This window comes from Coregonus lavaretus (assembly GCF_964263955.1).
Source record: "Coregonus lavaretus genome assembly, chromosome: 20".
NCBI classification, from domain to species: Eukaryota; Metazoa; Chordata; class Actinopteri; order Salmoniformes; family Salmonidae; genus Coregonus; species Coregonus lavaretus.
This window is the reverse complement of record NC_140007.1, coordinates 45290384-45318102: the sequence shown is the minus strand read 5'-3', so window position 1 is coordinate 45318102 and position 27719 is coordinate 45290384. Positions and strand designations below refer to the sequence as shown.

General features: G+C 43.4%; 1 protein-coding gene across 1 annotated transcript; it reads right to left on the bottom strand.

The window, feature by feature from the left end:
- Positions 1–1490: 1490 nt before the first annotated feature.
- LOC311148193 (AMP deaminase 2-like) lies at positions 1491–27506 on the bottom strand (the record flags this gene model as incomplete). The annotated part of the gene is made up of 17 exons (XM_084185074.1): positions 27462–27506; positions 27204–27334; positions 26272–26340; positions 25763–25874; positions 25366–25552; positions 24702–24849; positions 23600–23689; positions 23001–23130; positions 21885–22079; positions 18658–18789; positions 18206–18369; positions 17515–17641; positions 17038–17201; positions 14865–14985; positions 13903–14076; positions 10822–10932; positions 1491–1865 (listed from the first exon to the last, which is right to left on the bottom strand). Exons 1-17 carry the CDS (start codon positions 27489–27491, stop codon positions 1491–1493), a joined length of 2460 nt encoding a protein of 819 aa, XP_084041200.1. The 5' UTR covers positions 27492–27506.
- Between the last annotated feature and the right edge of the window lie 213 nt (positions 27507–27719).

Genomic DNA, 27719 nt, shown 5'->3' with positions numbered 1-27719 from the left:
AGCAAACGTACAAAATCAGCAGGGGATCAAATACTTTTTCCCTCACTGTAAGTTACCGCAGCAGCTCAACAGTGAACTGTCTTAATGCTGCCCAGGTATAAAACTAGCCTGAAATCCAGAACCTGTTTGGTGCCAACATTCCACTCCTTGTACTCCTTGTCATTGCCAAAAATGTTGTTTGGTATGGCAAGGAGTGTAAAAAGGAGTGTAATTTTTTTTTTTTTATATTAGCACAAACAGACTGGAATTCTCCAAGCTAGCATAAAACCATAAAGGCTTAAGAAATATTTCCAGAAATACATGGGTCGGATAATAATAATAATAATAATAATAATAATTATCCATGGGTCTGATAACACAAGGATCAGGAGATATACTGTAGGTCGGATAACACAAGGACCAGGAGATATTGGTCGGATAACACAAGGACCAGGAGATATGGGTCAGATAATATAAGGACCAGGAGATATGGGTCTGATAAAATAAGGACCAGGAGATATGGGTCGGCTAACACAAGGACCAGGAGATATGGGTTGGATAACACAAGGACCAGGAGTGAGAATATAGTGGGTTTTTTATACTGCAGAAAACAATTGCCTTAAAAATAATATGTAGCCTATTCACTTGCAAATAAATAAATTCAGAAATGATATCACAGTGACAAGTAACATTTACACAGTAAAAATGTACAAATAATTTTGACAGACAGGAATAGATTCATTCACTCATACTGCATTGCCCAGATCTCTTCCATGTCTCTCACACAGTTCTTTCTATCAACCCATATCTGCCAGATTTTCCTTTAAAAAAAAGTATATATATTCCCTACTCTGTCCTGGCAATGGGTTTGATAACAAGAGATATGAAGTGATATGAAGTGATATGAAGTGATATGAAGAGATATGAAGAGATATGAAGTGATATGAAGAGATATTAAGAGACATGAAGTGATATGAAGAGATCTGAAGAGATATGAAGTGATATGAAGAGACATGAAGAGATATGAAGTGATATGAAGAGACATGAAGAGATATGAAGTGATATGAAGAGATATGAAGTGATATGAAGAGATATGAAGTGATATGAAGAGATATGAAGTGAATGATTGGGTATCTTCCAATATCCACATTCACATACCATTTAGTATGAAGCAATGTTTTGGGGCATTCTGGTACTCTAGTGTGGCACAGCTCTAGTCTTGTTTCCTCAAGACTGGGGACTGTCCTCCTCCCTCCTCTTCCCTGCTCCTCCTCTTCCCTGCTCCTTCTCCCTCCTCTTCCATGGTCCTCCTCCCTTCTCTTCCCTGGTCCTCCTCCCTCCAATTCCCTGGTCCTCCTCCCTCCTCTTCCCTGCTCCTCCTCCCTCCTCTTCCCTGCTCCTCCCTCCTCTTCCCTGCTCCTCCTCCCTCCTCTTCCCTGGTCCTCCTCCCTCCTCTTCCCTGGTCCTCCTCCCTCCTCTCTCCCCTACACAGGCCCCATACACAGCATGGCCTACACCTCCTCTGTGTGGATCTCCTCTGTGTGGATGGCCTCCAGCTCCTCTGTGTGTATCTCCTCTGTGTAGATGGCCTCCAGCTCCTCTGTGTGGATGGCCTCCAGCTCCTCTGTGTGGATCTCCTCTGTGTGGATGGCCTCCAGCTCCTCTGTGTGGATGGTCTCCAGCTCCTCTGTGTGGATGGTCTCCAGCTCCTCTGTGTGGATGGCCTCCAGCTCCTCTGTGTGGATGGCCTGGGTGATGAGGTTAAGCTCTTCACACATGGTCTCATAGCGGTACTCCACACGGATGTCAGGGACGTTGGTGCGTCGGATGTCGTTTCCCTCCTGCCCCTCCTTGATGTAGTGAGGGCCCAGCCAGTAACTCTTCACCTGGAGAGAGAAAGGGAAGGGTAATTAACATGGGAAATGGATGGAAATAGGGCGGCAGGTAGCTTAGTGGTTAAGAGCGTTGTGCCAGTAACCGAAAGGTCGCTGGTTCTAATCCCCGAGCCGACAAATCTGTCGATGTGCCCTTGAGCAAGGCACTTAACCCTAATTGCTCCTGTAAGTCGCTCTGGATAAGAGCATCTGCTAAATGACTAAAATGTAAATGAGGAGTAGAAATACTTAGGAACAGGCCTAGGTAGATAAAGAGTCAATTTAGTCATGTAGATCAGAGGTTCAAACTTTTTCACTCAGACCCCCCCTTCCAGCATTGGGGAACATCCTGCGCCCCCCTACTCATTCCAGAGTTTTTCTTTACTTTTACTATTTTCTACATTGTAGAAAAATAGTGAAGACATCAAAACTATGAAATATCACGTATGGAATCATGTAGTAACCAAAAAAGTGTTAAACAAATCAAAATATATTTTAGATTTTAGATTCTTCAAAGTAATCACCATTTGCCTTGATGACAGCTTTGCACACTCATTTTTTTTTTTTTGGGGGGGGGGGGATCAGCTTAATATTGCAGATAGATTGTATCTTCTATCAATGTAATTGTCTGCATCACTTCCAATCCCCCATGTTTTTTATATATATACTCCCCTTTATTACTTTTCAACCCCGCCATCCTTTCCCTACTTGGAGTAAATTAGTGAACAACAATGCCCAGGCCTCTACTTCCGGTCTATACTTACTATCTACATCTTATGGACACAGTTAATTTTACAATAATTCTATTATATATATATATATATATTTTTTTTGCTCCTGAACTTCTTCTACTCTCAACCTCTCCGATCATTTTCATGATGTCCATCCGGTTTGCTTCTATATGCCATATCTTTCTAACTGTGCTCTTTCCCAAAAGCTCCCAACATACAACCTATATACTTATTATGGACACAGTATGCTTACAGTATTAGCTATCTTTGTTATTATTTGTTGTTATTTGTTATTAGTCCCATCCTTCAACTCTATTCAATACCTCCCATCTATCTCTTAACACCATCCATATAGGATTTCTATTTGCCATATATATTTCAACCGTACTGTGATGTTTTACAAAAGTTCTGAACCTTTCTATTCTCATTGCTTCTACAGATTGTGAATTAAAAATAAACATTTTTACTAAAAGTATTATTATATTATTGATCGATTGACTATGACTTTTCAGATCACCCAGTAATGCTATCTGCAGGGTTAGCTCCAGGTAAATATTGCAATCCTTTAGCCATTCCTGGACCTGTGTCCAAAAACAAGCTACAAATGGACAGAACCAAAACAAATGATCTAATGATTCTGTCTCTTCACAGCTAAATCTGCAGAGCTGGGAAGATTGTATCCCCCATATAAATAACATTATATTGGTGGCAAGAATTGTATATAATAATTTAAATTGAAAGATTCAAATTTTTGAATCCGGTGTCGTTTTGCGTGTCAGTTCATAAACACTATGCCATGGGATCGGTACGTCAAAAATCTGGCTGTCAATCCTTTGGTCCTTAAGTGAAACTGATATACTTTCTTAGTTATCACAGTTTTCCTTAACCAATTATGTTCTTTAATGCAAGGCCGACAGACAAGTTCCTTACTTTCTCCCCCTTCCACTTTTCTCTTCCACTTTTGCGGTAAGGCTGCAATTATTTGGTTGTAATTTTGGGTAGAGCAGACATTTCCATATGTTTTTGTAAGCTGCATGTGCGACATAACTCCACCAGTCCTACCAATGATATCCTTTACGAAGATTATACCTTTTTTAAACATTCTGTCAAAAAATAAAGGTTTTTTGTCAATTAGTATATTTGAATTTAACCACAATATTTGTTGCATTATTTGTTCTGTCGTTTCTGGAGGATTAAATTGAAATTGCAACCAACTTTCTTTATGGCTTGTTTTAGAAATGGTGATATTTGGGAGATGATTTCCTTTTCAAATAACTGCAAATGAGTTGTTTGTCACGCCCTGGCTCGGGGGACTCTCGTATGTTGAGCCAGGGTGTTAGTTTCTATGTTTTTGTTGTGGGTCTAGGTTACTTATTTCTATGTTGGTCTGAGTGACTCCCAATCAGAGGCAACGAGTGTCAGCTGGTTGTCTCTGATTGGGAGCCATATTTAAACAGTCGGGTTTTCATTCGTGTTTGTGGGTTTTTGTTTCGAGTCTGTTTATGGTAACCGTGAACTGTCACGTATCGTTCTGAGCTGAGTGACGAGGGTTGGAGACAGAGGAGCGAGAGGTGGGCGAGAACGATGGAGGCCTGGCCCACGGGGAGGAGAGACCCCCAGAATTTTTTTAGGGGGGGGCTCACGACGTCGGGGCAGCAGGAGGCCGCTATGGAGCGGTCCAGCGGGGTTGCAGAGGAGGCCGCCAGGTTACGGGGGCCACTGGTAGAAGAGGGGATGGAAGGTGTGGAGGCACGGCGAGAGGTACTGGGGTGTGTTACCAGTCCGGTCCGGCCCGTTCCAGATCCCGGTGTAGGGCCAGTGGTGTGTGTCCCTAGTACGGTCCGGTCTGTTCCTGCTCCCCGCACCAAGTCTGTGGTGCGTCTCGTCAGCCCGGCTCTGCCCGTTCCTGCTCTCCGCACCAGGTCTGTGGTGCGCGTCGCCAGCCCAGTCCGGCCCATTCCTGCTCTCCGCATCAAGTCTGTGGTGCGTCTCGTCAGCCCGGCTCTGCCCGTTCCTGCTCCCCGCACCAGGTCTGTGGTGCGCGTCGCCAGCCCAGTCCGGCCCATTCCTGCTCCCCGCACCAAGCCTGTGGTGCGTCTCGTCAGCCCGGCTCTGCCCGTTCCTGCTCTCCGCACCAGGTCTGTGGTGCGCGTCGCCAGCCCAGTCCGGCCCATTCCTGCTCCCAGCACCAAGTCTGTGGTGCGTTTCGTCAGCCCTGTCCGGCCCGCTCCTGCTCCCCACACCAAGCCAGTGGTGTGCGTTGTCAGTTCAGCATGGCCCGTGCCTGTTCCCCACACCAAGCCAGTGGTGTGCGTCGTCGGTCCGGCACGGCACGTGCCTGTTCCACTGGTGCCTGGTCCGGCGCCGGTCAGATGCGTTACGCCGGAGCTAGAGCAATCCGCTCCACCAGTGTGCAGTCCAGCTCCGGTCAGCAGGACCAGACCGGACCAGGGGTACTTTGGGGGGTTAGAGAGCGAGTGGGGATCATGCCCGGAGCCGGATCCGCCGCCTAGGCGGAGTGCCCACCCGGTCCCTCCCCTGTTGTGTTTCGTTGGCGCGGTCGGAGTCCGCGCCTTTAGGGGGGGGTACTGTCACGCCCTGGCTCGGGGGACTCTCGTATGTTGAGCAAGGGTGTTAGTTTCTATGTTTTTGTTGTGGGTCTAGGTTACTTATTTCTATGTTGGTCTGAGTGACTCCCAATCAGAGGCAACGAGTGTCAGCTGGTTGTCTCTGATTGGGAGCCATATTTAAACAGTCGGGTTTTCATTCGTGGTTGTGGGTTTTTGTTTCGAGTCTGTTTATGGTAACCGTGAACTGTCACGTATCGTTCATTGTTTTGTTCGTGTTGCCTTCAGTGAGAATAAATATGTTTGCATTCAACGCTGCGCATTGGTCCACTCTGTTAGACGATCTTGACATTGTTGTAATCTGAATAAAGGGAAAAAGGCCTTTCTTGAACATTGGGTGAGACAATCTTACTAATTTGCTTGAGAACCAGTTCGGATTTAAGTATAACTTTTGTATGACTGAAGCTTTTAGTGATAGGTCTAATGCTTTAATATTTAATAATTTCTGTCCTCCGAATTCATATTCATTATATAAATATTAACTTTTAATTTTGTCTGGCTTGCCGTTCCAAATAAAATTGAATATTTTTTTCTCATATAATTTAAAAAACTGTTCGCTAGGCGTAGGCAAGACCATAAGCAAATAGGTAAACTGGGATAATACTAAAGAGTTAATCAGGGTGATTTTTCCACAAATTGACAGGTATTTTCCTTTCCATGGTAGTAAGATCTTATCTATTTTTGCTAACTTTCTATTAACATTTATTGAAGTGAGATCATTTATTTCCTTTGTGATATGTATTCCGAGTATATCCACATCACCATCAGACCATTTTATTGGTAAACTACATGGTAATGTAACATTTTTATTTTTTAGTGATCCAATACGTAATATAGTACATTTGTCATAATTTGGTTGTAATCCAGAGAGGTTAGAAAATGTATCTAGATCCTCTATGAGGCTGTGGAGGGATTCTAGTTGTGGATTTAAAAGAAAACATGAATCATCAGCGTACAATGACACCTTTGTTTTTAAGCCCTGGATTTCTAATCCTCTGATATTATTATTGGATCTGATTTTAATAGCTAACATCTCGATGGCCACAATAAATAGATATGCCGATAGTGGACAACCTTGTTTCACTCCTCTTGACAGTTAAAAACTTTCTGAGAAATAGCCATTATTTACTATTTTACACCCAGGGTTACTATACATGGTTTTGACCCATTTTATAAGAGATTCTCCAAAATTGAAATGCTCCAGGCATTTATATATAAACCCCAGCCGAACTTTATCAAATGCCTTTTCGAAGTCTGCTATGAATAGCAGGCCTGGTTTCCCATATTTTCCATAGTGTTCTATTGTTTCCAATACTTGCCTTATATTATCTCTAATGTCTCTTCCATGTAAAAAACCTGTCTGATTAGAATGAATAATATCCGACAATACCTTTTTAATTCTATGCGCTATACATTTTGTGTAAGGGGCCTCCAATTTTGTAAATGGACTGGATCTTTATATTTTCCACTTGTATCCTGTTTCAGTAATAATGAGATCAGACCTTCTTCTTGAGTGTCAGATAATCTACCATTTACATAGGAGTGGTTAAAACATGCTAATAACGGTCCTCTTAGTATATCAAAAAAGGTTTGGTATACCTCGACTGGTATGCCATCCAACCCTGGAGTTTTCCCAGACTTAAAGTCTTTAATTGCATCCAGAAGTTCCTCCTCTGTAATTTCACCTTCACATGAGTCTTTCTGTGTGGCTGTTAATTTGACATTATCAATAGAAAAAAATCTCTACAATTAGCTTCAGTTAGAGGAGATGGAGGCGACTGAAGAGAAAACATATGCTTAAAGTACTTTGTTTCTTCCTTCAAAATATCATTTGGTGAATTATGGGTGACTCCGTCAATTGTAACCAGTTTCATTAAGTTATTTTTGGTAGCATTCCTATGTTGAAGATTAAAAAAGAATGTTGTGCATTTTTCCCCATATTCCATCCAGTTTGCTTTATTTTTATAATATATTACACTTGATCTTTCTTGAATAAGTTTCTCCATTTCTTTTTGTTTTTCCTCTAATTTATTCTGAGCCTCTATGTTACAGTTTTTATTGCCATCTATCTGTTCTGTTAGACTTTCTATTTCCTTTCTTAGTATAAACTCTTTTGACCTAAATTGCTTTTGTTTTCGAGATGAGTACTGAATTGCATGACCTCTAAAGGCACATTTAAAGGTGTCCCATACAATAAGGGGATTCGCTGTACCTATGTTATGTTGGAAAAAGTCAGTTATAAATTAATTATAAATAAATTATCATCCAATAGGCTTTGATTAAATTTCCAATATCCTCGCCCACGTGGAAATTCAGTAAGAGTAATGTATATGCCTATTATATGATGGTCCGACCGCATTCTGTCCCCTATCAACACAGCTTTGCACACTCTTAGCATTCTCTCAACCAGCTTCATGAGATAGTCACCTGGAATGCATTTCAATTAACAGGTGTGGCTTATTAAAAGTTAATTTGTGTGATTTCTTTCCTTTTTAATATGTTTGAGCCAATCAGTTGTGTTGTGACAAGGTAGGGGTGGTATACAGAAGATAGCCCTATTTGTTAAAAGACCAAGTCCATATTATGGCAAGAACAGCTCAAATAAGCAAGAAGGTCAGTCAATCGGAACATTTCAAGAACTTTGAAAGTTTCTTAAAGTGCAGTCGCAAAAACCATTAAGTGCTATGATGAAACTGGCTCTCATGAGGACTGCCACAGGAAAGGAAGACCCAGAGGTACCTCTGCTGCAGAGGATAAGTTCATTAGAGTTACCAGCCTCAGAAATTGCAGCCCAAATAAATGCTTTGCAGAGTTCAAGTAACAGACACATCTCAACATCAACTGTTCAGAGGAGACTGTGTGAATCAGGCCTTCATGGCCGAATTGCTGCAAAGAAACCACTTCTAAAGGACACCAATAATAAGAAGAGACTTGCTTGGGCCAAGAAACACGAGCAATGGACATTAGACCGGTGGAAATCGGACCTTTGGTCTGATGAGTCCAAATTTGAGATTTTTGGTTCCAACCGCCGTGTCTTTGTGAGACGCAGAGTAGGTGAACAGATGATCTCCACATGTGTGGTTCCCACCGTGAAGCATGGAGGAGGAGGTGTGATGGTGTGGGGGTGCTTTGCTGGTGACACTGTCAGTGATTTATTTAGAATTCAAGGCACCCTTAACCAGCATGGCTACCACAGCATTCTGCAGCGATACGCCATCCCATCTGGTTTGCGCTTAGTGGGACTATCATTTGTTTTTCAACAGGACAATGACCCAAGGCTGTGTAAGAGCTATTTCACCAAGAAGGAGAGTGATGGAGTGCTGCATCAGATGACCTGGCCTCCACAATCACCCGGCCTCAACCTAATTGAGATTGTTTGGGATGAGTTGGACCGCAGAGTGAAGGAAAAGCAGCCAACAAGTGCTCAGCATATGTGGGAACTCCTTCAAGACTGTAGGAAAAGCATTCCTCATGAAGCTGGCTGAGAGAATGCTGAGAGTGTGCAAAGCTGTCATCAAGGCAAAGGGTGGCTACTTTGAAGAATCTAAAATCTAAAATATATTTTGATTTGTTTAACACTTTTTTGATTACTACATGATTCCATACGTGATATTTCATAGTTTTGATGTCTTCACTATTATTCTACAATTTAGAAAATAGAAAAGTAAAGAAAAACCCTTGAACGAGTAGGTGTGTCCAAACTTTTGACTGGTACTGTATATATATGCTGAATAAAAACATAAACGCAACATGTAAAATGTTAGTCCCATGTTTCATGAGCTGAAATAAAAGACCCCAGAAATGTTCCATATGCACAAAAAGCTTATTTCTCAAACTATTTGTGCACAAATTTGTTTACATCCCTGTTAGTGAGCATTTCTCCTTTGCCAAGATAATCCATCCACCTGACAGGTGTGGCATATCAAGAAGCTGATTAAACAGCATGATCATTACACAGATGCACCTTGTGCTGGGGACAATAAAAGGGCACTCTAAAATGTGCAGTTTTTTCCCACAACAAAATGCCACAGATGTCTCAAGTTTTGAGGGAGTATCCAATTGGCATTCTGACTGCAGGAATGTCCACCAGAGCTGTTGCCAGAGAATTTAATGATCATTTCTCTACCATAAGCCGCCACCAACGTCGTTTTAGAGAATTTGGCAGTACGTCCAACAGGCCTCACAACCGCAGACAATGTGTATGTCGTGTTTTCTGATGTCAACGTTGTGAACAGCGCCCCATGGTGGCGATAGGGTTATGGTATGGGCAGGCATAAGCTACGGACAAAGAACACAATCACATTTTATCAATGGCAATTTGAATGCACAGAAATACTGTGACGAGATCCTGAGGTCCATTGTCGTGACATTCATCTGCCGCCATCACCTCATGTTTCAGCATGATAATGTCACAAGGATCTGTACACAATTCCTGAAAGCTGAAAATGTCCCAGTTGTTCCATGGCCTGCATGTCACCCATTGAGCACATTTGGGATGCTCGGGATCGACGTGTACGACAGCGCGTTCCAGTTCCCGCCAATGCCAATATCCAGCAACTTCGCACAGCCATTGAAGAGGAGTGGGACAACATTACACAGGCCACAATCAACAGTCTGATCAACTCTATGCGAAGGAGATGTGTCGCGCTGCATGAGGAAAATGGTGGTCACACCAGATACTGGCTGGTTTTCTGATCCCCGACCCCGCGCCCCCTACCGCCGACCCCTATGTGGTGCACGCCCCACAGTTTGAGAACCACTGATGTAGATCATGTCATTAATAGATAATTAAGTGATAATGCACGAGAATCAGGTGTTTAAAAATGTTATATTGATGAATTTATTCATACTATTTCATCCTTCCACGAGATATAGTCCTGACACAAATCTAGGGTTGCTACCCAAGCCGGCTTGTCGTTCGGTTGCCAGAAACGCGACCCAGTTGTTAAGTATTTTTGTTCTGAATCTATGACCCAGTCGTTCGTTCTAAATGTTCTATTGCCATACTGGCTGGCAACGTTCTAATCGCTTGCTTGCTAGCTAGCCAACTACGGCTAACTTACAGTCACATCAAAAAGTGCAGCCAGAATAACAACAAAGTAGCTGCATTTGCATTTGTTTAAGCTGTTGTGGTGTCCAAAACAAACTTTGCTGATAATGCCGTGATGATAAGAAGTCCGCCGACACTGTACTTTGTTTATAAAGGTTTATTATAACAAAGAGTTTCAGTGTCAGATTTACAGATACCTGCAGATATCTGAAGAACAGCAGGACCCAATTCTGTAATTCGCTATTCTTCTCCCCTCTGCTCAAGTCATGGTATTTATATCCTATATGACATAGTATGGCGTGATTTTAATACCCAATCCCTGGCTTTCCTACATATCTTCCCATATCCTTTTTTCCAGGAATTTAGTAATGCTTTCCAGATGTTTCAGCAAGCAGAGCCAAGTTTCCTCTAACACACTTTTTGCAAAGGTCAGCACAATCACAGACTCTAAGACACTACACTGTTTTCTAGTGACATTTATTTTGATACATCCATAACAATGTAGGTCATGTAGTAATGTAGAGAGAAGATATTGCTCTAAACAGCAGTGGTAAGGTTACCTTATGGGAGAAGCCGCTCATCAGAACACTGTTCCTGGCCAGCTCACACATATCACAGGAGCTGAGCTTCCACACCTGAGCAGCGATGCTGTACTCCTCCATCAGGGGCTCCTGGAAAGGGACAGTATCGATACAAGACAATCATTTACAGACTTAGGGCTGGATTCAGTCCGTATCACGGAAGATCCCTATTTTAGCTCGATTGAAAATTAAAGGCAATGTTCCCGCATTCGCGGAAAATGCATTCACAGTAAACACTTTTTAAATGTTGACACGGATCGCCTGCGATACTTCCACGATACTGTTATAGTATGTTACCCCTATCTGCAATATCCTCCACATACTCATAGTTATAGTAAGTAACAGAACACAACCCTATTCTTCAGAACAACTTACAGTATACAGTGTGTATAGAAAGCCACCAACCCCTTTCAAAATGTTCACGCTTTGTTGCCTTACCGCCTGAAATGAAAACACATAAAATCAGACTTTTTCCGGCTTTATTTACACACAGTAACCCACAATATCCAAGTGTCATTATTATTTTTTTTATTATTTTTTTTCACTTGGATATTGTGGGTTACTGTGTGTAAATAAAGTCTGATTTTATGTGTTTTCATTTCAGGCTGTAAGGCAACAAAAGGTGAACACTTTGAGAGGTGGGTGGTGACTTTCTATACCCACTGTATCTATACATCTACGATTTTGAATTTTGTGGGGCACAGCAAGGGTTTTTATCCATTCATTGTGTTGTGTTAAGTAGTCATTACGGTCATCTACACTATCTACCAACTGACTGTATTTTGTGTGTAGAGCATATGAAGAGTTTTATTCCAAAACGCTATATATACACATTTTCAGAAATGTTGGTAAATTAGCATTTATTGTTTAAATATATATATATATATATATATATATATATATATATATATATATATATTTTAATGAAAGAGATTGATGTGTTTTTTTCACTATCTAATGATGGCATGGGGTTGTTCAATGACATACATGTATTTGTTTAAAATCTATCACTTGATGGTTTCATTTGAGAGAGACAAATACAGTAATCATGTTTTTTTTGCAAAGATTCCATTCTAGCTAAACAATGGATATGGCTAGCGTTTTGCAAAAAAAAGCACATTTTAATACCCATCTAAAATCTATGAATTACAAATCAGAGAACAGTAATATTTGACAAACATGTGAAGGTACCCATTCATTTCTGATGATAAAAACACAAATGTGAAATATTTGTATATACAGTGGGGAGAACAAGTATTTGATACACTGCTGATTTTGCAGGTTTTCCTACTTACAAAGCATGTAGAGGTCTGTAATGTTTTATCATAGGTACACTTCAACCGTGAGAGACGGAATCTAAAACAAAAATCCAGAAAATCATATTGTATGATTTTTAAGTAATTAATTTGCATTTTATTGCATGACATAAGTATTTGATCACCTACCAACCAGTAAGAATTCCGGCTCTCACAGACCTGTTAGTTTTTCTTTAAGAAGCCCTCCTGTTCTCCACTCATTACCTGTATTAACTGCACCTGTTTGAACTCGTTACCTGTATAAAAGACACCTGTCCACACACTCAATCAAACAGACTCCAACCTCTCCACAATGGCCAAGACCAGAGAGCTGTGTAAGGACATCAGGGATAAAATTGTAGACCTGCACAAGGCTGGGATGGGCTACAGGACAATAGGCAAGCAGCTTGGTGAGAAGGCAACAACTGTTGGCGCAATTATTAGAAAATGGAAGAAGTTCAAGATGACGGTCAATCACCCTCGGTCTGGGGCTCCATGCAAGATCTCACCTCGTGGGGCATCAATGATCATGAGGAAGGTGAGGGATCAGCCCAGAACTACACGGCAGGACCTGGTCAATGACCTGCAGAGAGCTGGGACCACAGTCTCAAAGAAAACCATTAGTAACACACTACGCCGTCATGGATTAAAATCCTGCAGCACACGCAAGGTCCCCCTGCTCAAGCAAGCGCATGTCCAGGCTCGTCTGAAGTTTGCCAATGACCATCTGGATGATCCAGAGGAGGAATGGGAGAAGGTCATGTGGTCTGATGAGACAAAAATATAGCTTTTTGGTCTAAACTCCACTCGCCATGTTTGGAGGAAGAAGAAGGATGAGTACAACCCCAAGAACACCATCCCAACCGTGAAGCATGGAGGTGGAAACATCATTATTTGGGGATGCTTTTCTGCAAAGGGGACAGGACGACTGCACCGTATTGAGGGGAGGATGGATGGGGCCATGTATCGCGAGATCTTGGCCAACAACCTCCTTCCCTCAGTAAGAGCATTGAAGATGGGTCGTGGCTGGGTCTTCCAGCATGACAACGACCCGAAACACACAGCCAGGGCAACTAAGGAGTGGCTCCGTAAGAAGCATCTCAAGGTCCTGGAGGGCATAGCCAGTCTCCAGACCTGAACCCAATAGAATATCTTTGGAGGGAGCTGAAAGTCCGTATTGCCCAGCGACAGCCCCGAAACCTGAAGGATCTGGAGAAGGTCTGTATGGAGGAGTGGGCCAAAATCCCTGCTGCAGTGTGTGCAAACCTGGTCAAGACCTACAGGAAACGTATGATCTCTGTAATTGCAAACAAAGGTTTCTGTGCCAAATATTAAGTTCTGCTTTTCTGATGTATCAAATACTTATGTCATGCAATAAAATGCAAATTAATTACTTAAAAATCATACAATGTGATTTTCTGGATTCTTGTTTTAGATTCCGTCTCTCACAGTTGAAGTGTACCTATGATAAAAAATTACAGACCTCTACATGCTTTGTAAGTAGGAAAACCTGCAAAATCGGCAGTGTATCAAATACTTGTTCTCCCCACTGTATAGCGTTTTGGAAAACAACTCTTCATATAAAGCCTACAGACACTGGCACAGCAAAGCTTTTATCCATTCAAATGGCATCGTATATATAGTGCACTAACTTTCCTGTACAGTACAATTCACTACTTTTGACCAATTTGCCATTCATGACACAGGCATAGTGTTGTGTGGAAGCACTCTGTCAACGATATTACAGTTGAGTCACATTAACAACCTTAGTGAAGTGGAACTGCAGAGGGTCGTCAGTGGACAACGAGACCATGAGTCCCCTGGACAGATACTCAGGCAGGGGGTTCCGGTGGTAGCTGAGGAACAAACTGTTGTTGCTGAGAGGAGACATGGCGATGCCGATCTGAGCCAGGTAGTAGAGGTACTGCAGGACGGGGGCCTGGAGGAGAGAAGAGACGGGAGGAGATGATTTTGTGTTATATGTTCTGTTGTGGTCCGTGGTCCCTTGTGACTGAAAACACACAAAAAACAACAATTGGGCTCAGATGGTTCACAAGGTCATAGTAGGGCCCTCAAACTCAACTCTGGCCCACGAAGCCAGTTCCACTGCATTTTTTCATTGTTCAAATTAGGGACTCATTTAGACCTGGGACACCAGGCGGGTGCAATTAATTATCAGGTAGAACAGAAAACCAGCAAGCTCCGGACCTCGTAGGGTAAGAGTTGAATACCCCTGGACTAGAGTAGATGACTGAGGCCTTGTCCTCGTTGTGTGAAATAGTCAGTACCTTTCTAAGCAGGAATTCATGGGAGATGTTCAGTTGTGCTTATCCAGAGTAAGTGCTTGAGTGAGTGCGTGAGTGAGCGAGCGACAGAGAGAGAGAGAGAGAACCATACTGTACCTTCCTCAGCAGCAGTCCATGTGAGTTGTTCCAGTGTCTATTGTTTAGAGAGTAGGTGGTAGGGGAATTGGGGTTGAAGACAAGCGTACAGTACCTTCCTCAGCAGCAGTCCATGTTCTCTATATTAGTGTGTGACGGAGAGACTGGTATGAGTGAGTGTGAAGACCAGTGTGACCAGCTGCTGGTGTGACTGTGAGAGGGCTGTCCAACCAGTGCCTACCTTCCTGAGCAGCAGTCCATGGGAGATGTTCTCTGACACGATGAAACCTAGGGGGTAGGAGTTACGGGGTAAGAGTTAGGGGCTAGGAGTTAGGGGGTTCAGTACCTTCCTGAGCAGCAGTCCGTGGGAGATGTTTTCTGACAGCATGAAACCTGACACCAGGTGATGGATAGGCCCCGCCTCCCCACAGTGAGGACGCAACACCAGGGTGTTGAAACCTCTCTGCCTAGAACACACAGAGAGATATCATTGATTGATCGATCGAAAGATTGATTGGTTGTACACACAGTCATAGAGGTACGGTGGGAATGAGATTCAACCATATATATATACTGTAACACAACAACACAGACAGAGAAAGAGATAGGGTCTGTATAAATCCCCCTAAAGTCGATGTCCGTGGCCAAACGGAAATCGAATTAGAATAGTTTTTTAAATTCCCACCGAAATCCGTCTATTTAAGCTAGAGATAACCGTTTTTTTTTTACATGGGCTGCGCCTCAATCCACCGCATCCGCCGGTCGCCCTTCTGCATCTGCAGTGGAAGGTGTTTGTCAGACCAGGAGACAATCAGTCTCCTCACAGTTTGGGCTACAAACCAATATCGAAAGCTGAGACTCTCACGAACAATGTGTTTTGCTCTCACGACGCCTCACAAGACTCGTCTGAAGGTAACCCGAAACCGGTGTGAAAAATTTATGGAAGTGAATAGGGCATTTCCACGTCAAAGGTATACGTGTCATTCCACGTCAAAGGTATACGTGTCATTCCACTGTATAATAATAATAATAATAATAATAATAATAATAATAATTCCTGATCTTTCTTAAATCTCTCAGATATAGGACAGACACTTCAAAACATACTTTCTTTTGATTAATTTTTTGACTATCTGTGTTTCCATGTATGACTGTGTTATTCAATGCGTTTGTTTCTATGGGCTAATAGCAGCAAGGCCATATTCAATGTTTCATCAAATAATACATTTTTTGTTTTATACCTACAGGGGTCCTGAAATTCTAAATCAAATAGCTAAATGATCCACGGCATGACCATCTTAAAACAACTCCATATGTTAGCTTAGTAGAACCCCTTAGTAGAAGTGACAAATCCAAACTGCCCACTTCGTGCAAATCCTTGTGAATGCGGTGTGTTTTCCTATGATATGACATACTAACTTTTTTCAGCCTACGTTTCGTTATTGGGCTGGGTTTTATTTGAAGGTTACCACCCACCAGCATGGCCTTGTTTATTAATCATAAACAGTTTGTGAGGGAAAAAGATAGCCTTGAATTGTACACAGCATCTCCTCTCACTCTATCTTGGTTCGTGCAGGTGACTGTGACCTCCTCCTCAGACCAATTGGCAGTACGCCCAGAACATTGCTCTGGGAACCATAAGGAGTATCTCAGTTTCAAGGTCCCAGCTTTGAGAGAAGCAGCATTCAGTCACGTGCTGGAACCAACGTTAATAATGAATAATGAATGATGTAAATCATGCTTACATGACTTGTTTGTGTAGCAGTATATAAGGACTGAAAGGGAACGCCCTTTTCAGAGTTTTCATCAAGCTTGTATTGTTTGTGAACCTCTCCGGCCGTGATAACAAAGATGGATTCATTTACATTGAGTTTGAGTCCTTAGAGGTGAATTTCCACGACAAGCTGTTTTGGCATCTTCCATAAATTGTGGCTGCGAATCCGCCATAGAAAGAGTTATACACTCTATTTAATCAATTTTGAATTCAGGTTGTAACACAGCAACATGTGGAATAAGTCAAGGGTTATGAATACTTTCTGAAGGCCCTGTATATCATTATGCAACACCATGGGTAACCTCTGGTCATCGTCTTTCAGCTCGAAAAAGTGGATTTCTACTGGTGTGGGCGTTTAAATACATGTACTTTTACCTTGAAACATTTAATTGAAATACTGTAGAATTCCATTCATTCCTATGGAGGACTGCTCCTTCTGGGGGGGGGGTGCCAATATGGCCGACCGGTGGCTTCTAAACCTCTCACTGGCCAGTACATAGCAACAGCAATCTAGGGTTTGTGTACATCACTGGTTATAACTAACCGGATTCAGCTTATCAACCAGCGAATTATTAGAAAACAGGTGCGCGGCTAGATTAGGGTTGGACTGAAAACCTACAGGACGGTTGCTCTCCAGCAGAGCCCTGATCTGGCTACTGTTCCCACACATAGCCAAGTGATGAGATAACATGTCATCGTAATGCTAGAATCAGTGTAACTGGTGTAGTGTCATGTGGTCCCATACCTGCGCAGGTGGTTGAGCACGGTCATGTTAGCATACATATAGTACAGGTAGTATGCGTAAGGAGGGTTGTCTTCTTCTGTCCAGTCGGCTGGCAGAGGACTCTCCATGTTGAAGCAGTGATGCTCCGGTTTAGACTCATCGTCCACACTGTCGAAGCCCACCACCTGAACACACACACACACACACACACACACACACACACGCACACAAACACACACACACACACATACAGACACACACACACACACACACACACACACACACACATACAGACAGACACACACACAGACACACACGCAGACACGCACACACCATCGTCATCATCGTCGTCATGGCCATCATCGTGGTTCTTTGTGGCTCAGTCGGTAGAGCTTGCAACATTAGGATTGTGGGATTGATTTCCGCTGGGGGTTGAAAAATGTATCCATGCACTACATCGTTAAATATCTGAACCACTAAACCTTGTTGTTTACTTACATGTTGTAGGAAGAGGTGCAGCTCACGGTGTCTGGCGGGGTCGACGGTGACCTCAAACAGAGGCATGAAGATGTTCTCCAGCAGCTCCTGGAAGTTACCCAGCTGCTTCTTGGTGTGGTACACATCACTGTGGAGAGAGAGAGACAAAAGTCTCACAAAGTGAGATGCTGATGTAGGATCAGTTTGACCTTTTGAGATCATAATGAACAAGGTTGTATGGACGGGGGACGGGGGGGGGGGACGACGACCGGATCCTAGGGGGGGGGGGGGGACCGGATCCTAGGGTGGGGGGGGGGGGGACCGGATCCTAGGGGGGGGGGGGGGGGGGGGGACCGGATCCTAGGGGGGGGGGACCGGATCCTAGATCAGCACTCCTACTCTGAGATACTTTTTGAATAATGACCCTGGTCACTTTTATCTGACATGACCATGGCTATGTGAAAGGGCTTTGAATCCGTCAAGGGAAGTAGGGCAAAACCAAACAAGACAGAGTCCTCCTAGAATAGAGGTTAGTTGTACTCACAAGACAGAGTCCTCCTTGAATAGAGGTTAGTTGTACTCACAAGACAGAGTCCTCCTTGAATAGAGGTTAGTTGTACTCACAAGACAGAGTCCTCCTTGCACTCACTAATAGAGGTTAGTTGTACTCACAAGACAGAGTCCTCCTAGAATAGAGGTTAGTTGTACTCACAAGAGTCGTGGGACCTGCACCAGCCAGCGTACGTTGTTAGAGTAGACTTGGTGTTTGACGGCCCACTGGGCCAGCTTGTCCCACTCGTCCCTGCAGCGGCCGTAGATGGACAGACGCAGCTCCACGTTCTGGTATTTACTCTCCTCCAGATCAGCCATCACCTCCTGAGGAGCAGAGACACACACCCGTCAGCAGGGGGCGCCAAGCACTACACGACTTTTACTAGAATACAGTACAACACTCAGCTGTATAGACAACTGCTGGAACAAGGATTTAGAATCTAAATACTTGTCCTGATTGGATGAAGGTACTGTTTCAGAGGCAGCAACAGGGTGTCCAAACTATCTCTACATAGCTCTATGTCATCTCTGTCAGAGCGCCCTTTCAGAACGAGTCCTAGCTGAAGAGTAGGGCCTTTACTATTATTGACGATGCACTCATTCAGAAGGCACCTTGATGATGTGTCCAAAGTATTTCCCCTCTACATGGTTGTCTGTTTTGATGAAGATCTCTCTCAGGATGGACTCCCCGATGGGGTTGTATTTGGCGTTGAACTTGTCAAAGCGATGGAAAGTGTTGCGGTCCTGTGAGGAGAAAGGAGACGGTGAGACTCGATCAATGTCAAGATGTCAAGTCAGCTAGTCGTCTTGTCTTCAAAGTGCAGTAATGATCAGCTAGTTCAGTGAAAAAGCTCTCAGAAGTAGAACGACTGTTCATCCATTATTTTCTCAAAATGAACCACTCTCAAATTCATAGACAGAGTTATGAATACAAGGACTGACCATCCATGATATCAAAATTAAGGTTTTAACCATGTTTTGTTTACATTTTATTCATTTAGCGGACACTCTTATCCAGAGCGACTTACAGTTAGTGAGTGCATAAATTTTTTTTCTTCTCCATACTGGCCCCCCATGGGAATCGAACCCACAACCCTGGCGTTGCAAACGCCATGCTCTACCAACTGAGCTACACGGGACTTTACTTTGTTTACAAACATTAGACTAAAACAAGCTTCTGTTTTGGGTTCTGATGGAGGATGACAGTTGAACTAAGCTCACGAGGCATTTGTAAATAATATTCAAGAATCATTGGGTATAAATCATTCATTTATAAGCGCAAAAATGGATGTAGCAACTGCTGATTGCCCTTTTAATATAGTAACTGAAAACTAAATATTGTACAAATAGCAAGGATGGAAGAGAGGTAGCTACTTAAGACCTCTGTCTCCTCCTTGTCCATTCGCTCTCCCTCCCCAGCCATACTTTAAGTATGTCTGAGCACCTCCGGGATGCATGATACCTACTAATGGTGTAGTTTATAATATATACAGTGCATTCAGAAAGTATTCAGACCCCTTGACTTTTTCCATATTTTGTTACGTTACAGCCTAATTCTCAAATGGATTAAATTAAATGTTTTCCTCATCAATCTACACACAATACCGCATAATGACAAAGCGAAAACAGGTTTTTATAAATGTTTGCTAATTTATAAAAAATTTAAAACAGAAATATCTTATATACATAAGTATTCAGACCCTTTGCTATGAGACTCGAAATTGAGCTCAAGTGCATCCTGTTTTCATTGATCATCATTGAGATGTTTCTACAACTTGATTGGAGTCCACCTGTGGTCAATTCAATTGATTGGACATGATTTGTAAAGGCACACATCTGTCTATATAAGGTCCCACAGTTGACAGTGCACGTCAGCACAAAAACCAAGCCATGGAATTGTCTGTAGAGCTCCGAGACAGGATTGTGTCGAGGCACAGATCTGGGGAAGGGTACCAAAACATTTCTGCAACATTGAAGGTCCCCAAGAACACAGTGGCCTCCATCGTTCTTAAATGGAAGAAAATTGCAACCACCAAGACTCTTCCTAGAGCTGGCCGCCCGGCCAAACTGAGCAATCGGGGGAGAAGGGCCTTGGTCAGGGAGGTGACCAAGAACCTGATGGTCACCCTGACAGAGCTCCAGAGTTCCTCTGTGGAGATGGGAGAACCTTCCAGAATGACAACCATCTCTGCAGCACTCCACCAATCAGGCCTTTATGGTAGAGTGGCCAGACGGATGCCACTCCTCAGTAAAAGGCACATGACAGCCCGCTTGGAGTTTACCAAAAGGCACCTAAAGGACTCTCAGACCATGAGAAACAAGATTCTCTGGTCTGATGAAACCAAGATTGAACTCTTTGGCCTGAATGCCAAGCGTCACGTCTGGAGGAAACCTGGCACCATCCCTATGGTGAAGCATTGTGGTGGCAGCATCATGCTGTGGGGATGTTTTTCAGCGGCAGGGACTGGGAGACTAGTCAGGATCGAGGGAAAGATGAACGGCGCAAAGTACAGAGAGATCCTTGATGAAAACCTGCTCCAGAGCACTCGGGACCTCAGACTGGGGCGTATGTTCACCTTCCAACAGGACAACGACCCTAAGCACACAGCCAAGACAACGCAGGAGTGGCTTCGGGACAAGTCTCTGAATGTCATTGAGTGGCCCAGCCAGAGCCCGGACTTGAACCCGATCAAACATCTCTGGAGAGGCCTGAAAATAGCTGTGCAGTGACGCTCCCCATCCAACCTGACAGAGCTTGAGAGGATCTGCAGAGAAGAATGGGAGAAACTCCCCAAATACAGGTGTGCCAAGCTTGTAACGTCATACCCAAGAAGACTCGAGGCTGTAATCGCTGCCAAAAGTGCTTCAACAAAGTACTGAGTAAAGGGTCTGAATATTTATGTAAATGTCATATTTCCGTTTTTTAAAAACATTTCTAAAAACCTGTTTTTGCTTTGTCTTAATGGGGTATTGTGTGTTGATTGATGAGGGGAAAAAAAACGATTTAATCCATTTTAGAATAAGGCTGTAACTTAACAAATGTGGAAAAAGTCAAGGGGTCTGAATACTTTCCAAATGCACTGTATATGAATGATACCTACTACTAGCCTAGTTAATAATATATATATATATATGTATGATACCTACTAATGGTGTAGTTTATAAAATATATGTATGATACCTACTACTAGTCTAGTTTATAATATATATGTATGATACCTACTAATATTCTAATTACTTTAGATAGAAACAAAATTAGGGAGGTTGGTCGGGGAGGATCGGTTGGTCGGGGAGGATCGGTTGGTCGGGGAGGATCGGTTGGTCGGGGAGGATCGGTTGGTCGGGGAGGATCGGTTGGCGTAATCCACGATAGTCTAGCAACCAAAGGTTGCGTGTTGGAGTCATGTCGGGGACAACTGCAGCATTTTTAACTAACCCTTCCCCTAACCCTTATTTTAAACTTAACCCAATTCACCTAACCTGCTACGTAAATTAACCTAACCTTTGTTGTTAGTTCCCCTAACCGCCAACGTACATTTCCCCGTAATTCTCCTTTGTCGTCACAGTGCAACTAGCAACCTGGTCTCAGAGAAAGATGTATAATACTATATGTCCTCCAAGATGTATGAAAAGTCACATCATCGAATTTGTATGCAATTGTACGACCGGGTATGATACTATAAGTCCTATAATATGTAAGACACTGTATGACCGTTATTCCATTCATAATGTAACCTAACGTAACGTTATATACCACACTAAATGGAGAGTCACAGATTGACATACAGAATAATATGAATTGCCCTGAGACCATGTTGCTGTCACCCACCACCACTCACAGCGTGCATGTCCAGTGTGTCCACACTCAGGTCGAAGGCTGTGAGGTTCATGGTTTCGAACACCTCCATGAGCGTCTGTCCCTTGTCTCTCTCCACATGGACTATCTCCCCTGGATACTTCTTCATGGCCCTCTTGATGAACCTCAGCAGGTGTTTCTGGTTCATACAGGACGAGGCGTGGATGTGGGTGTCCACCTGGAATCACAGACATAGAAGAAGATGGATTAGGGCACTTTATCATGACGCAACCGATACAACCAGAGGATGGGCCCCCTGCTCTGAGGAGAGTGGTTCCATTCAAGGTTTCTTCCTTCCTGCTCTGAGGAGAGTGGTTCCATTCAAGGTTTCTTCCTTCCTGCTCTGAGGAGAGTGGTTCCATTCAAGGTTTCTTCCTTCCTGCTCTGAGGAGAGTGGTTCCATTCAAGGTTTCTGTTTTCCTGCTCTGAGGAGAGTGGTTCCATTCAAGGTTTCTGTTTTCCTGCTCTCATTAATATTCCCCAGGAGCATACAGTACCATCAGAGGCAGACCTAAACTCAGAGACTAACCTAAACTCAGAGACTAATGTAACCTCAGAGACTAACCTAACCTCAGAGACTAACCTAACCTCAGAGACTAACCTAACCTCAGAGACTAACCTAACCTCAGAGACTAACAGAACCTCAGAGACTAACGTAACCTCAGAGACTAACGTAACCTCAGAGACTAACCTAACCTCAGAGACTAACAGAACCTCAGAGACTAACGTAACCTTCGAGACTAAACTAACCTCAGAGACTAACGTGACCTCAGAGACTAACCTAACCTCAGAGACTAACCTAACCTCAGAGACTAACGTAACCTCAGAGACTAACGTGACCTCAGAGACTAACCTAAACTCAGAGACTAACCTAACCTCTGCAATAATGCTAAATTAATCTTGTTCCCAGCCGGTGATAGCAATTGAGCCTGGGGACGAGGTTAAACCACATGTCAGTGTTTCAGGGTTAGGGTTAAGAGGGAATTACCTTGTGTACGTTGGAGAAGTCTCTTTGAGGGACTTACCTTGCGTATGTTGCAGACATCTCGGTGTGACAGGGTTAGTGTTAGGTTCAGGGTTAGGGTTAGGAGGGACTTACCTTGCGTATGTTGTAGAAGTCTCTGTGAGGGACTTTCTTCTGAGCTGCCAGCTCCTTCATCTCATTCAGCAGGATGTGCATCTGGAACTTAGAACTCAGGTACTGTAACCGACGGTAACAGAATGACTTCCTGTGGTAGTGAGTAAGCACAGACATTGTGTCAAATAAAATCAAACGTTATGCTTATAAATCCATTAAAAATCTCTATACACTTTACAGTGAAACAATACATTACCAATACTTTACAGTTAAACAATACATTACCAATACTTTATAATGAAACAATACATTACCAATACTTTACAATGAAACAATACATTACCAATACTTTACAATGAAACAATACATTACCAATACTTTACAGTGAAACAATACATGACCAATAGTTTACAGTGAAACAATACATTAACAATACTTTACAGTGAAACAATACATTAACAATACTTTATAATGAAACAATACATTAACAATACTTTATAATGAAACAATACATTAACAATACTTTACAGTGACACATTAAAAGACAAAAACAACAAAGAATAAAAGTGTACAAGAGAACAAAACACAGTATAAAAGACAGGGTCTGTCTGTGTACTCACACAGGTCCGTTGATGATGAGAGCCATCATGACATTCATGTCAGCGATGTACTCCTGTAGGTCTGGATAAGGAAGCTCCAACTCTGTGCTCCTGACACCACAATGCATGTTTTAAGGGGACAATATAAGAGGGGTCAATTCCAAGAGTTCAATTCCCAATTCAATATTATCCCCACAATTTGACAAATTCCAATTCGAATTCAGTTCCATCAGGTTTTCAGGCTGTCGCTGTTCAGACAGCCTAGCTATACTGGAAATATAGGAATACAGGTTGAAATGATTAAAAACAAATCCTACAGTCAATTCTTTATACTATGTGCATTAAATCCATTAACTGGGAAATACAGTACAGTGCCTTGCAAAAGTATTCATCCCCCTTTGGCGTTTTGCCTATTTTGTTGCATTACAACCTGTAAATGAAATTGATTTTTATTTGGATTTTATGTAATGGACATACACAAAATAGTCCAAATTGGTGAAGTGAAATGAAAAAAATAACTTGTTTCAAAAAATTATTTAAAATAAATAACGGAAAAGTGGTGCGTGCATATGTATTCACCCCCTTTGCTATGAAGCCCCTAAATAATATCTGGTGCAATAGTTATGCACGCTCAAGTTCTGTTATTTTTTTTGTTATTTCTTGTTTGTTTCACCCCAAAAAATATTTTGCATCTTCAAAGTGGTAGGCATGTTGTGTAAATCAAATGATACAAACCCCCCAAAAAATTCCAGGTTGTAAGGCAACAAAATATGAAAAATGCCAAAGGGGGTGAATAATTTCGCAAGCCACTGTATATTCCAATTCAATTAAATTCAGTTCAATTCCAAAGATTAAATATGCTTACAATTCCAATTCAAAAAGTCCAAAAAATCTAATTCCAATTCAATAACTTGAAGATAAAAAAAAAAAAAATTACATTTAATTCTATGTAAATTCTCCACTTCATGAGTGAATTCAAGAATTGAATTGGAATTTCAAATTGAATTGGAATTGGCCCCAACCAAGAATCATAAAATTCATTACACCTGCAGGTTTGAAGTAGAGTGTTACCAAAGTCATTTATGTGAGAGAAAGATTTAACGGAAGAAACCAATGATCTCACTTCTCCATGGTGTCCTTCTTAGTGTAGATATGGACGACACCGTTTACCATGTTGCAGCCGTAGCCTATGTCAGGAGGCATACAGGAAGTGTCTTGGTTCTCATAGGGGTGAGTGGCGGAGACAGGAGGGTGGACCGTCTGGTCTAGGTCTAGAATAGAGTAGAAAAAAAATATACTGAACACTTTACATGTTGCGTTTATATTTTTTGTTCAGTATATCGTAGAATTAAAGTTATTAGTCCATCAGACACAGAACTTCTTCTTGCTCTGTCCTTAACCCCTGCAGATGGTTGGAATGGGCCAAGCATGCTGCCAGCGCCATACCGATGTTCACACTGCATTTCAAATGGTGATAATTCTCCCAGTCTGTACACTGCGTGGCGGTCTGTGCTGCTAGGTTGTAGAGGGGGATAGCAGATGGAGTGTGAAAATTACTTCTATTGATGATTATGAAACTGTTAGTTCTGAAGAGGCATAATGGTTGGCTGAGAGGCATTTGAAGTTGTGCTAACACCAGAATAACCTTTGACAGCGTGTGGTTTCAAATGTTGAATTTCAATGATGAAAATACTACCAGTTTGCACACGGAGTGACAGTCTGTGCTAGGTGTTTGTGTGCATGCGTGCGTGTCTGTTTGTCTGTCTTTCTCTGTGTGTCTTCTTTACCTGCAGTAACAGAGGTCTCCGGGATCTCCTCGTAGATGCCCATATCTAGAGGTCGGTCACTGAGCTCCTCCAGGTAGCTGGCTGTAGTCCGACAGAAACTCTGCATGGACAGGCCAATGTACTTCTCCCTGATGAACAAGGCCTTCACCACACACTTCGCAGCATCTAGCAGGTCTGTGAAGGGAACCTGGAGGGAGGGGGCAGGTTAGCCATCGGACCTTAGAAGAAAAATAATACTTGTACATTGTAATTTCTCAATCATATTTTTCCTCTTTAACCCACACCCATGAGCTGTGCCCCTGGAACAGTTTTTAAGGGTTAGCTAAGTGCCTTGCTCAAAGGCCCAACAGCAGGATATGGCATGGAGAGTTTTCTTGGGGATATTTCTGTGACCTACCCCACATTTCTCCTCTCCAGAGATGGAGACCCGCTGGTACTCCTTCTCTCCTTCTCGGTCTTTCTCCTTGGGGTACAGGTCCATGAATGCCTGGCTCTGCTCCTTCAGGTATCTAACACAAGACGATAGGCCAGGGGTCAACTGTTACCCTACGAGGTCTGGAGCCCGCTGGTTTTCTGTTCTACCTGATAATTAATTGCACCCACCTGGTGTCCCAGGTCTAAATCCATCCCTGATTAGAGGGTTAGAATGAAAAAAGCAGTGGAACTGGCTTCGAGGTCCAGAGTTGAATATGAAGGTGATAGGGGAAGAGAAACAGTTTATAGACAAGACTGTGTTTGCCCGCTGAGCTAAAGCCTATATTGCTAAACTATATGAGAGAAACTATATGTGACCGACTGGGATTCAAACCCAGGGTATTATACATGCCACAAGACTGTGTTAGCCTGCTGAGCAAAAGCCAATGCATTAGCTAGTGGAGCTAACGCGAGTCTCCTTACTGTACTCACTCTAGGTCAGTAGCGCTGTCAGTCTTCATGAACTCCTGTTTGGCTCGGAGAAGGATATCTGGCTCAAACCTGAAGAACATAAATAAAAATGTATTTAGAGACTTCAACATTGGGATTCATGAGAAATTGTTGCTGACTATTCATTCTCTCTTTTCTCCCTCTCTCCTCTCCCTTTCCCTCTCCATCCTCCGCCCTTCTTCCTCTCTCCTCTCCTTTTCCCTCTCCATCCTCCGCCCTTCTCCCTCCCTCCTCTCCATCCTCCGCCCTTCTCCCTCTCTCCTCTCCCTCTCTCCTCTCCCTTTCCCTCTCCATCCTCCGCCCTTCTCCCTCTCTCCTCTCCCTCTCTCCTCTCCCTTTCCCTCTCCATCCTCCGCCCTTCTCCCTCCCTCCTCTCCCTTTCCCTCTCCATCCTCCGCCCTTCTCCCTCTCTCCTCTCCCTCTCTCCTCTCCCTTTCCATCCTCCGCCCTTCTCCCTCTCTCCTCTCCTTTTCCCTCTCCATCCTCCGCCCTTCTCCCTCCCTCCTCTCCCTTTCCCTCTCCATCCTCCGCCCTTCTCCCTCTCTCCTCTCCCTCTCTCCTCTCCTTTTCCCTCTCCATCCTCCGCCCTTCTCCCTCTCTCCTCTCCCTCTCTCCTCTCCTTTTCCCTCTCCATCCTCCGCCCTTCTCCCTCCCTCCTCTCCATCCTCCGCCCTTCTCCCTCTCTCCTCTCCCTCTCTCCTCTCCCTTTCCCTCTCCATCCTCCGCCCTTCTCCCTCTCTCCTCTCCCTCTCTCCTCTCCCTTTCCATCCTCCGCCTTTCTCCCTCTCCCTCTCTCCTCTCCTTTTCCCTCTCCATCCTCCGCCCTTCTCCCCCTCTCCTCTCCCTTTCCCTCTCCATCCTCCACCCTCCCTCCCTCCCTCCCTCTCCATCCTCCGCCCCTCTCCCTTCCTTACTTGACATCCTGGCTGATCTGTCTCTCTAGTCGTTGTCGTCTCTCCTCCAGCTGTTCTATTGGACTGTCTTCAGGGAACTCATAGGGGGCGCTGAGCATATCCTGCACTGCTATGCTGCGAGAGAACAGCTCCTACACGGGCACAGAGACACAGTGAGAGTAGCTTGTTTAGAGCTTGCTTTGAAATAAGTTGTAAAATTCAGTTGATCCATTTTATTGTTAAATGATCACATAAATTCCATCTTTCTATCTCACTCACCTCCGCGATCTCCTTGTACTTGCCGTCCATGGAAGTGCGTAGGTCAATGGTTTGTTTCAGCGCCACAGGGATCCCTGGCAAAGAATGCTGGGAAGTCAGGAGGTGGCGGGCACCACGGGGGTCAACTAGAGAGAGAGAGGAAGGAAAGGAAGGACAGAGAGAGGGAGAGAGGAAGGAGAGAGAGAGGAAGGAGAGAGAGAGAGAGAGAGGAAGGAGAGAGAAAGAGAGAGAGAGAGATAGAGAGAGAGAGAGAGAGAG